This window comes from Lepidothrix coronata, unplaced genomic scaffold, assembly GCF_001604755.1.
Source record: "Lepidothrix coronata isolate B3197 unplaced genomic scaffold, Lepidothrix_coronata-1.0 Scaffold168, whole genome shotgun sequence".
NCBI lineage: Eukaryota > Metazoa > Chordata > Aves > Passeriformes > Pipridae > Lepidothrix > Lepidothrix coronata.
Genome location: NW_016690348.1, coordinates 307,292 through 319,720, shown reverse-complemented (window position 1 = coordinate 319,720; position 12,429 = coordinate 307,292). Strand labels below are relative to the sequence as shown.

Sequence of the window (12,429 nt, the reverse complement as noted above, 5' to 3'; positions counted from 1 at the left end):
CATACAATATATTTCCACTGCTGATGACATACTGTGCAAGCCAGTGATAGCATGATTAATACCCATGCTATGCTAATTGATGGGCACTAGTGGGAGAAACTTCTATAATGCTGGCTCCCTCCTCTACAGTGGTAATGGAGAGCTCTGCCTGCTCCTACAGCAGGGTCCTGGCTTCAAAGTCTCTGCTTTGTGCTGGAGCCACTTCAGTGGCACTTGGGCCCTTGCTGGACACTTGCTTGTTTGAGAACTGTAGTATCAGCAAATGCTGGGAACTCAGGGCAGTTTTTCCAAACAGGGAAGGGCAGCAGGTAAGGTACAACAGTCTTACAGCGACAGGCTTGGAGAAGGACATGACCTTACTTGAAAGAGATGCTGGGGTGATTTGGGGTTAATACTTCTAGATGTAAAGTTTGGATTCAGTCATTTTTCATAGATTTGTCTTTCAAGTCTGCTACTTGCGTGACTCTTGGGAGTCTTAACTTTCATCAGGATCAAAGGAAACATCCCTCTTGGTCACTGTAAGTAAAGAGGTGCTGTCTTAATTTGTTCTCAGGTTGGAGTGGTCACTGTGGGTAAGTGTGTTTGGGCAACATGATGCTTTGTGTGAGGCAGGCCATGGGAAATCTCCACCTTCTGCACTTCAGATGCCATTCATGAGATCACATTAGTTGGAAAACTGTTCTTTAAGCAAACAATGCCTTCATCTTTTCTCTTTGTTCTCTGAAAAGCCTCCCCCCCTAAACTCCCTCCCAAGAAAACCCTACCTTTCTCCTTCCCATTATGAAATGGTGCTTCTGGGCAGCCCACACACAGGCATTACCGGTAAGAACTACGCTTCCCCATCCCTTTGGCTTAGTCTGGTAATTGGATTAATTTAATCTCCTTTTGTCGTCATTCTTTTTTACTGTATTCCAATTTTCTTTGGAACAGATTTGAAAGATAGACGGGGATCAGAGGCTGCCTGCAGGTATGGAGTGAACTGGGCAAGGGAACAAGGAAACAAGGAGTGGCAGGGAAATGATGTGCCTTCTATAGGAAAGAGACAAAATGAGGGGAAAATGCAGATAAGAAATAGACCCACAGTACCTGGAAGGGATACAATGTGCATCCTGATGGAGGTAGAGTCTAGACAGAGAAGCAGCAAAACCAGATGACTAGTACATTCAGAACTGACCAAAATCCCAGGGCTCAAGATCCATCCTGAAAGCACTGAGAGTCTGTATTTGGAGACGTCTGTGGAATGCTTTTATCTTCATTGCAGGGCTTGATTAATCGATCTGCTGGAACTATTCCACACTTCAGTACAGTTGAAATTCTGTTTTCTGAGCCACAGTTAATTGAGGCTCTCAGTTATCTGAAGGATGAATATCTCCTCAGAGTTATGACTTCAGCACATAAGTACCACTAAGACTTTACTGTATAAATCTTTAAACACTGATGAACTAATGTCTTGCGGCCAAATCTAGCACTTAGTGTTCTGTACACATTTAGCGTTCTGTAAATCTTCACTCCTAGGGGCTTGAGTGAGGTTTTCTATGAAAATGTTTAAGCCAGGTTTGCAGCATATTCATTGAATGTTGCCCATGGTTGCAAAGGCATGCTTGTTTGGTGTTTACTCACAGGAAAAAGACAAAATAAGAAGAATTAAATTTAAAAAGGTATTGCCCAAAAATGCGTGTCAATTTGCACCAAAACATCCTTGTATCTACTGTAATCTTTGCTAAAGCATAAAAGCAGATATGCATCTGATTCTCCCAGTCTTAAGGAAGAACACAGTAGCTACAATTATATGCCAATGAAAGTAATTAAAAGTCTTGAAGAACGGTTAGTTTTACATAAGTACTGTTTGGGTAATAAGGGTCTGAGGCAGGAGAATACAAGTAGAGCTTATGGGCAGGGAGTGGCAGGTGCCCTTTACTTCAGCACTGTCTGCTGCTCGCAGTCCTGTCATTTGGAAAGTATCCTACTACATATGTGCCTCTTTTGCAGTTACTCTTTCAAATTTCAAAGTAATTATGACATGTAAATAGGGTTATAGATGTATGTAAGGCATTTCTTAGAAATACGAACATGCATGTTATGGAACTAAATACTTCAAATATGAATTTGTAAAATGATACTGTGCCCTAATTTTTTAACTTCCAGAAATAACTAGGCACTACAAGTAAGGAACTTGCAGCAGTAGTTCAAGTTCACCTGTGGTGGATCAAGTAGCTGACAGAACTTATAGCCTCAGGACATCACTAAGAAGGGGAATTGTCTCATGGAGGTTTTTTGTTTGTGTTTTTCTTTTATTGGCACTTCAGAGTTAATTCAGAGTTTCTTGATGAGTCTCATTACACCCATCCAGAGGCTGTGAGTCTAAATAATTCTGCTGGATTAGAGGGAATAAAGACAATCTGTGAGAGACTTTTTTAAGCAGTTTGGCTTGGTAGCAGGGAAATGGGCAGAAAGCCGCTGCAAAGGAGAGCTTGGGAAAAAAATGAGCCAGGCATCGCTCAAGAATTTAATCAGGCATGAATACAACATCCACTGATGTCTCCCCTGCAGTGCTTGTGTGAGACAAATCTGCCATTATTTCTTGGTCTACCATCAGCCCATTTTTGAATCACTTCCCTCTTGCCTGCCTGGGCTGCATCACCTGCAAAACCAAATGTGAGTATGGAGGTGCTTCCCCTTGCACAGAAGGGTCTAACATGTGAAGTGGAGCAGTCTGGAATGTTAGTCCTTTCTCCTTGCTTGGTCTAGTGCATCAGGCTTATCTGTATCTTACCTCAACCTAGGGGATTGTTAATATCTATTGTTAATATCTCTTCCTGTGCACAGTCACTCAAACAGTAACGTTCTTCTTCATGTTCAGGTGGAACTTCCTGTGCATCAGTTTGTCTGTTGCTTCTTGTCCTTGCATGGGGTTATTCTTCTTCAGGTGCAGGACCCTGCATTTGCCTTTGTTGAATTTCAGACAGTTCTCTGCCTATCTCCTGAACCTGTCAAGGTCCTTTTGAAGGGCTGCACAGTACTCTGGGGGATCACCCACTCTTACCAGCTTTTTGTCATCAGTGAACTGCTGAGGAGGCACTCTGCGACTTCATCCTCTGAACCAGATTTCTCGGATAAACTCAGTCCTTCATATACTTTCCCCTGTTAGGCCTGTGCTTGTTTTCTGTAGATGGAGGGGACTCTTGGCCCCTTTGTTGCCAGCAGAGCTATCCACACAGACAGGGCAACTGGGGGAAGGACTGCATGTTCCTCAGAGATGGCCCATGTGTGGTTTCCATAGAGTTTCCTTTTTCTTCTCTGAGCAAGCTAGAAAAGAAGGTCCTCCTAGAGAAAGAGGGGAAAATTTTGTGCTAGCTCAGGCTTCCTGATAACATCAGATTAGAGGATCTATTTCTACTTTAGCTATTTAAAATATAATTTGCTGATGATGGAAAGCATTTTCGAAATTTTGAATTTAGAATCTCCCTATTTTCCCCAAAGCAGCAGTGCGAGAAGCCTCAGTGCAAGCACGGCCATCCATGTGCAGTCTTCATGACGTGTTTGCTCTCTGCTGAGACAACTGCGTAGGTGGCAGCTGTGTTTCTGGTTTTCAGGAAGCCGTTGCCCATCCCACTCTAAGTACCTCAGTGATAAATGTCATTTGTTTTCCTCAGGAGACTGAATAACGATCATACATTCAGGGCCTTTTGGTCTGTATTACTGTCACTGCATTAAAAGTCTTGCGTCACCAAGTTCAATTATCTACTTGAGGCTTTTCGCAAATCTGCATTTCTTACTGAATCCAGTCTTGGCCTTCTGTTTGGATGCTTCTCCCAGTAAATGTCATGCAACTGCTTTTCAGCTTGATCCTTTTATCATGAATTGCTGCCCAATAGACTACACTTTTCTCCTTTACATCCCTCGTGAGACCTTCTAATGCAGTATTGCCTACCCAGACACCAAACAGTTTGGTGTGGCTGGGAAATAAGATGCTTTGGAAAAGCTGCAGTTTTAATTGTTTTGTAAATACTCAAGTGACTTGTAACCATTAAATTGTATAGTCCCCAGCTTATGCAGTGATGTGCTGTGGCTTGTGGTAGCCCTCCTAAGTGTATCCTCCATTCCCTTCTGTGTCTTACTATGTACTTTTTGTTTTATTTTGGATGAAATATTTTACAGGAGGAACTGTGATTTGTGGATTTGCTTAGTGCCTAGCACAGTGGAACCATTTTATGTTTGGACTGCCACAGTTTGGCATCTGCCCTTTCTTGGGATGCTTTTAATCACCAGGATGCCTGTGAGGACTCTTTCAAGCATATTGTAAGAAGTAATTACCATCGGAATTGGGCCAACTGGGCACATGACAGAAGGCAAATACTGAGACAGTGCCAGTGCATTTATGTTTGCCTCTTTGCAGTTGTGGTGAAAGCCATGGAATTCAAAAGAAGTCAACAGTGGTCTTTGCAATTGGTTAATTTTTACTGTAGATGTCCCAGACCTGATCTAGACTCAGTTACTAGACTTCTAGTGTAGTGACTAGATATTTTCCAAATAGTAAAAAAGAAACAGAGAATAAATAGATTTTTATTAAGTATATGGTATAGAACTAGGAGAGAGGAATCTTCTTTGAATGGAGGAAATAATGTAGGGTAGAACCAGATGTGGATTGTTGACTATGTTTCTGTGAGTCTTTGGCTTTTGTAGGGAGGTGTAAGGCAATGGAAATAATTGGTGAGGTGATCCTTGGAATAGGAAGGGAGGGACTGAGATGGAAGGACCTTCTGCGTATCTGATTCAACTTTGTGAAGAGATTTTCAAAATTACAAGGAAAATCTTATAGAGATAGCACTGCATGCTGTGAATGCTCCCAGCTAACAGTTCAAATACATTTCATGTAAGGCTGTAGAGGGAAGTACAAGGACTAAGGACCACAAGCGGAAAAGTTAGAAAGCCTTATAGAAAAGAGAGAAAAACTATACAATTCCTTGGCAGCTTGGTGAAATCTTTACAATAATTTTCTTCTATGGAGAATGACATTATGTATTACATTATTATTACATTTTACTTTGTTTGAATTATTAAACTGTTCTTATCTCAACCCATGAGTTTCACTGTTTTTTTCCTCTGATTCTCTTACCCATCTCATTGCAGAGCAGTGAATGAGTGGCTGTGTAGCACTCAGTTGCTGGCTGGTGTTAAACCACGGCGCCTTCTTACTGCTTTCCTTTAATTCTGTACCTCTCACTTTTGATTTGTTCTTGAAATTATGTGAGAATGGAGGAAGGATATGAGGATTCAAACTCCTAAGCTTAACAACTGTGCTGGCAAAACTAACCAACTAACATTACACAGACAACTCATTCTCCTCAGTTGGCAGTGCCCTTATGCATCAGCTTCTTGTGGACTATGTGGAGATACACCTCCTCTATATTTCTCATGTGCTACCTCCTCTGCTGTCTTGCAGGGTCTCTTGGAACTGAACTGTTAGGAGACATGAGGGAATCCTCAGCGATTCTTTAGTCTTTCACCTCCAAACTGACACAGTGCTGTTGACCTACATCTGTAGCATCTGATGATGGCTCAGTGTCCTGTGTAAAATGGATTGTGCCATTAGAAAATGGGTCTTTGTTCAAGCACCCACATCACATGAACTGCCATGTTGGCTGTGTGTCCATTTAAGAGAGGAGTGAACAGGTCGTGGATACAGCTCTGTCCTTTCCATTTTCAGTATTCCCCTGTGTGTGTCTTCTTTATGTTCGTTATTATAGTTCCTTTTTCCCTTATAGAAGTTTCTCTTATTTCATCTCCTATGAGAATTCCAATCATACTGCATGTTAATACTTTGTTCAGAGGGGCACTGTGTTTACAGAGCAGGGTGGGAACAGTCTCTTTCCAGATGGCATGGAATGACTGCACATAAAGTTAATGAGGTCCTTTCCTAGCACATTGTGCCACAGAACTGACAAGTGCAGAACCAAGTTAAATAGTGCCTGATAAAGAGTCAAGAGAAACTCAACTTGAAAGCATAAGTTTCTAAGAATGAAAAAGGGCAAATTCACCCTGTAATGTAAATCTGTAAGGTTTCAGTAAAATAATGCTTATAATCACCTTGTGTCAGTGACTGTACCATGGCAGACTTGTAAATCTCTACAAAAAGTAAAACTAATTGTGCTGAAACAGTTCAGTCATAAGCAAACTGTGCCTTTTCAAAACCTCTTCACCAAATTTCTTCCTGTATACACAATTCGAGTTTGTTCTCATTTCCTGTTTATCATGACTACCTCTATCTAGGCTCAGCTGTTCTTTTTTTTTCTCCTCCTTTGTGTTTTGCATCCTGAAGCTAAATCTGAATGGATTTCAATGGCTGTCCTGTGCTTTTTGACTTGGTATCAGGCAGTCTGACACCATAAGAAAATTATTTTCCAAACGCTAGCCATACAGTTCATGAGTTCTTCAACAGACAAAATAAAAGTTCAGCTGAATAACGAGTGCAAGATGTGGTGTCTGAAGGTGTAAAATCTCTGAAATTTGCCCCTCCGGTTCCCTTGCTGTAACTCCCATCAAAGCTGTGTTTTTCACTACAGCAAACATTTTGGGTATAGAGACTGTAGGTGACAGCTGGAAAGGCCCAGGTTTTCAATGTTGTGTTCATCTAATCTATTCCATATTAGAATCAGAAAAGTAAGGGACAGTGCTGTTTCTTGAAAAGAGCAAACAGGTGGTGTGTGCTCCTTGTGAGATGACTGTTTTTCTACTGACCTGCAACAGTAAATTCTTTGGCAGCCTCACTCCTGACAAAGACCCTGTACCTGTCAACTCTGTCCTTATCACCAATGCGATACCAGTGGCATCCTGTTTCTCAGGCAGAGCAGTTTACGTTGTTCAGGCTTATTCTAAGTCATGGAGTCTTTTAAAGTGCCACTTTTCCCCAGGACTTAAAATGTGCTGTGGTAAAAATTAGACAATTTAAAATTCACTTATTTCTCATATTTATCCTTTGTGGGTGTTATGAGTTTCTGTGTTGCCATCTGGGGATAAGGACTTGTGACACCCTTGTTGACTCCTCTCTCTCTCTCTCCCCCTCTTCATTTCAGAGTGCTGCTGAGGTGAGTGCAGAAGAATGGCTGCGGCAGAACCTCTGACTGCTTTCTCCCGATGGTACCTCTATGCCATCCATGGCTATTTCTGTGAGGTGATGTTCACAGCTGCCTGGGAGTTTGTGGTCAACTTCAACTGGAAGTTCCCAGGCGTTACCAGTGTGTGGGCACTATTCATCTATGGCACCTCCATCCTTATTGTGGAGAAGATGTATCTATATCTCAAAGACAAGTGTAACATTTTAGTGCGCTGCTTCATTTACACACTTTGGACATACCTCTGGGAGTTCACCACTGGCCTCATCCTACGCCAGTTCAATGCCTGCCCATGGGACTATTCCCAGTTTGATTTTGACTTCATGGGCCTGATCACTCTGGAATATGCCATCCCTTGGTTTTGTGCTTCTTTCATCATGGAACAGCTGGTGATCAGAAACACCCTGCGCTTACGATTTGATGAGACTGCTGAGCCGGGGGCTCCCACCGTCCCCGTTGCCTTGGCCAATGGCCACGTGAAGACAGATTGAGCAGTGACTTAGAATCACACTTAGCAGTCTGGGAGAGCCCAGACCGCTAGCACGGACTGTCAGCTCTGGCTCCGAGGTACTGCTCCTTGCTGTATGATAAGATTCATAAACCCCATTTTTCTAATGGGGGTGTGCATGGGATATACCAGAAAAAATGGAACCAGTAGATTTTCTATGGATTTTACTCTTTGGGCTCCAAGGACCAATATCAGTTACCTGTTAGTTAAGTCATTTCTGATTTTAACTTATTACAGATGAAAGCAGTCCTTTTGCTTACACTTTAACATGGAGAAAGAAGAAAAAGAGATGCTACAGTGGAAGTGCATCCAAAAAGAAAAACACCTAATTATTTGATGGTCATGGACACGCCAGCTGAGTTAGTGATTGGCTTACTCCATTAGGCAATATTCAGGTGCTTGCTTGCAACCAATACCTCCTGTGGGACCTGAGATGCTGCAGGAACAAGGAAAATCCATCTGCTGTTGTGAAGAACCTAAGACTGGCAGTCTGCTGGGGAGGTAGATGGTGTTACCCTCGCCAGGTCCCATTGGCCTCTCCCCAGGTTCTTTTTTGCACCATGAAATAATCTGGTGCTGGACATCTCACTGAATTTATACAGATCTTGTACTTTTTGAAATCTCAGTCCTGATACTTACTAGAAATTTTTTCTTTTTTTCTTTTTTTTCTTTTTTTTTTAATGAAGGTCTTTTTTGCCAAGTGAATTTTACCATAATCTGTGCAATCTGAATCTTGGCAAAAGGCGCAACAAATAGTGCAAGTCTTCCCATCTCCTCTGTACTCCCAAAGTAGACCTTGCCTAACAGTCTGCTTCAGATTCCAGCTCCCATCTCATCCATGCAAACCTTGTAGAGACTATACAGGCCACAAGAGTTTTCTGCCTTCCTTTCCAGGGATTTCTCTGTTTCTGGTAATGTTGGTGACTTATTCTGGCTGCAGCCCATTGTATTTGGAGGTCAAAACCTTCCTGTGGCTAATGTATCTGGGATTTGGTCCTCTAGCACTGACTTTCATGTCCCTTCAGCACTGGCAGGCCTTGGCTCAGTTCTGCCCAGTTTTCTCCTCAGTGTATCAAGTGGATTTGCTTTTTCTTCCCAAATTCAGCTTTAATTAACCACAACCATATTGTCATGACAATAATTGGAGGCAGCAAGAGATATACCATGCTGCCTGATACATTTATTAAAAAAAAAAGAAAGCAAAAAACCCTTCTCTGAAGAGCACTTAATTCTTCATGGTCTGCTTGAATGAGACTTTGAGTTAGGGTACAAGAGCAGCAGTAGAGAGGTGGAGCAGAAGGGAACACCTATGGAGTACAAGGACAATTGTGGTACAGGGAAGGTTTTTGATAGTGGCAGCCAAAAGTTCACAGTTTACTCAGGCAAGTCTTGGCTTTTGAAGTTGGCAACAAACACAGAGCTTCCAGCTGTCAGATGTCTCACTCCTGAGCTGGGTTATGGGGAAGGTTTCTGTAGTTGCCCTGTAGGGTCAGATTAATTTTTTGTGTTCTTCCACCAGCGGAGCTGTACCAGGGATCAATTTGGCTTGAAATGCAAATGTGTTGTGGGATTCCACTCTTGTTTTGGAAGTAGTTGGGCTATTTCTGTGTAGGTCCCTTGTCTCTGGTAGGGGGTGCTCAACTGTGAACCTGCTTCTTGCCCTGCGGCAGCCATTCCTGAGAGGAAAAGCACTGTTGGCCCTGTGAGTTGAATTGTTTCTTGGTTCTGCTCTTATGAAGGCAGTGTTAATCCTTTTTTGTATCACACAGAGAGCAATTATTTTATTCCTCCCCTCCCCTTTCTCATGTGGCATCCATTGCTGGCAATGGACACAGGAAAGCAGTGGTGCAAGGAGTTAATCAAATCTGCCCTGGGTATGCAATGTCTCCTGAAGCACTGAGAATACTTAGGTGGATATTTAGAGTCTCCTTTTTATAGTTCATTAAATTAAAAGAGAACAAACACTGAACAGATAGTTCTTCTGATGCTGTGATGCCAGTATTATGAAATAAGAATAGTATGTAGTTTGTCAGCCTTGTTGGTCTCAGGCATATAGACCCAGGCAAAATAGTCACCTGACACTGTACATGGAGTTAAAAAAAAGATTTGTGCATGGGATAATGTAGATGAGCTGTACTGGAGCAGAACAAGAATTGCAAGGTGCAGATGAGAGTGGGATCTCACCATTTTGGCCCTGGTTCTGTCAAGGTTATCAAACACAGTGTCTAAAGCTGGGTTGTCCTCTCATAGCATAGCTTAAGTGTGGTGTTGTGCTGCCTCCTACATCACCCCCACATCATGTAAAACCCTCAGCCTCATGGAAACATCCTTAGGATCCCTGCTTTCTCCTTAGCTGTTAAAAAACTTTAGAAAGGTTAAAAGGAGTTAGCAGTGTGGTTTGGAGGAGTGGCTGTCCACAGAGCTAACCTGGTACACAGTAACAGCTATGTGTCTGTTATTGTCTGTACTTTAGAAGGTCCCAGCTAAATGCCACTGGTTTTGCTCAGTGGGGTAATATTTAGATGCTCAAAATATGGAGGGGTTTCCTAGCAGCATCTAGTATCTAGAGCATTATCCTTATTGCCTGTGTCATTGTAACAACTGTTTTGTCTGTTTTCCACTGATGTCTGACGTGTACCACCCAGCTATTGCATCTTTATAGAGTGGTAATTTATACCCAGAAGTGCACTTTACTTGCAGCTTGCACACCAGAAACAGAAAAGGACCCATCAAATTCTTAAATCAATTAATTATGTATAACACCACATACCTAATGCAACAGGATTAGCCAGACTTCTCCGTTCTGAGCAACATGGCTGCAGTCAGAGCTTCGTCTTTTCTGCAAAATCTCCCTTTTTAATACATGTGATGCTTCTTACAACATCTTGCAGAAGTGCCCAGAGCACATTACCAGGATTTTGGCGGCAGCTCAGTGAGAGCTTCAGAGCTGGACTGAAGTTGAAGAGACATTTACATTAAGAAGAAAAAAACGCACAAGGCCTAACATTTGTTGTATGTGTATCTTCCTCAGTAGATTAAAGTTGCCTGTTTTGAGTTCACCAGCAATAAAAAAACCTTGTGATTTATCTACCTTGTCCTAACTGCAGCAAGGAGAGAGTGACCCATCTCTGCCTTTCTTTTCCAGGGGGTGGTGGGATATGGACTCCAATTACCCCAGGGTTCCAGTTTCACATCTGTTCTCTTGCTTATCTCTTGTACGGTCCACCCTAAAGGATCTCAAAGTACATGATAAATAAATACAGAGTCTGGTGTCCTGCACAGAAGAGGCAGTTCAAGCATTACTGTGATGTCTATTCATACTCCAAATATCTTGCCAGAGGGAAATGTTTGATTTACAGCAGGACCAGATGGCATTTTGGTCTTTGGTGTTATAATTGAGGGAAATGTGTACATATGTACCAGGTACTATTGCGTCTTTGGTCTGAGTGCATTTTGTAATTAAAGGAGAATAATCCAATCAAGGGTTTGCTTGACTAGTCCTGTGACTATAAAAGGTAAAAAAGACTGCAGGGCTTTAGCTGTTTTGAAAATTAGGAGGCAGGTGACTGAAGTCTTGTGTTCAGTAGCATTGCTCTGCTGCTGACTGGTTTTCTAAAACCTGCACAGAAAGAAAGGGGATTTCTTTGCTTACAGAAACTTCTGCCCTTTCTGTAAATAAAACATGAGCCACCACTAAGATGTGAACTGAAACCAAATGTTTTTCTATTTTAGTTTATCCTAGGCCCTGAATACATGCAATATGCCCTGTATTCAAGGAGGCTTGCAGACCTGAGTTCTTTTCCTCCAGTCCTTCTGCCTGCAAACTGCAGCTGAACCACCTGAAGGGGGCACTACTCTCTTCCCCTTCCTTCCAGCACATCAGCAGCTACCAAATCCCTTTGTGGTCCATCCCCTGTTGTAAAGGAAATTTATCTTCTGGTCCAGCTCCTTGCTAAACCAGAAGCTCTTAGTAATATGCATCACCTCACTCAGCTGCTTTGGCACCTAATGACCAGGTCGGATCACACAGCAGGTGAGAATGGATGAGTGTTGTCCTTCTTTGGCAAATGACCTTCACTTGAATCTGTCTTCCCTTATGCCCCTTGCAGTGTCCTGAGCCAGCCACTCGGGAAGGGACTTTCTCTTCCTTTCACCTTCTGCCCTAGGGAACAGAGCAAGCTCTGCTGCTACTGGGGGGCCTTGGCACCACTCAAGGTTTTAAGCTAACACAGGTCTATTTCCACTTGGGCAGGGGAACACTGATTTTAAGAGCTGCAAGGCGCTGGTCTTCTGGCTCATCACTAGCAAGTCTCCCACAGGTCTGACAGTGAATCTGTACCATGTGGAATGGCTTACTTCTAGGATGGCAAAGATTTGCTCCATCAAGGGTTTGGCTACTTAGTTCGCTGCTTTGTGAACAAGAGTGAAGTTACAGAAGCAGATGGTGCCCCCAGTACCTGCTCTGCTTTTGGCCCTGGGCAGCTAGCACAGATGCCAAAGGAAAAAGTGCTGTTTTGATAGAAGTCGTAGGGAGGGGCTAGGGATGCACTGGTTATTTTGTGTCCAAGGGCACCACTTCTTCAAATACACAGTTGTGCTTTCCCACTGAGATCTTCACTACCTGCAGCAACTCAAGTGTTGTCTGCTTGCCCCAAAGTGTATGATTGCTTGAACTTAATCTGAAGTAGAAGGAATGCTTTAAATCTCTAGTCCTCTTTCTCTTTGGGCACTTCCCAACTTACAATTTTGTGGCAAAATACATCACATAGGGATATGCAAAGCTAATGCTCATTAAGCCAGTATAGGTAC

At 42.6% G+C, this 12,429-nt stretch overlaps 1 protein-coding gene across 9 annotated transcripts in view; it reads left to right on the top strand.

Moving 5' to 3' along the window:
- The window catches only part of TMEM229B (transmembrane protein 229B), a 32,808-nt gene extending 22,102 nt beyond the window's left edge, over positions 1-10,706 (top strand). For all 9 annotated transcript variants that reach the window (XM_017829789.1, XM_017829780.1, XM_017829784.1 and 6 more), the window contains one exon: positions 7,074-10,706. In XM_017829789.1, coding sequence (XP_017685278.1) covers positions 7,100-7,603 — 504 coding nt within the window. In that variant the 5' untranslated portion in view covers positions 7,074-7,099 and the 3' untranslated portion in view covers positions 7,604-10,706. The remainder of the gene's footprint in view (positions 1-7,073) is intronic.
- Positions 10,707-12,429: the final 1,723 nt, after the last annotated feature.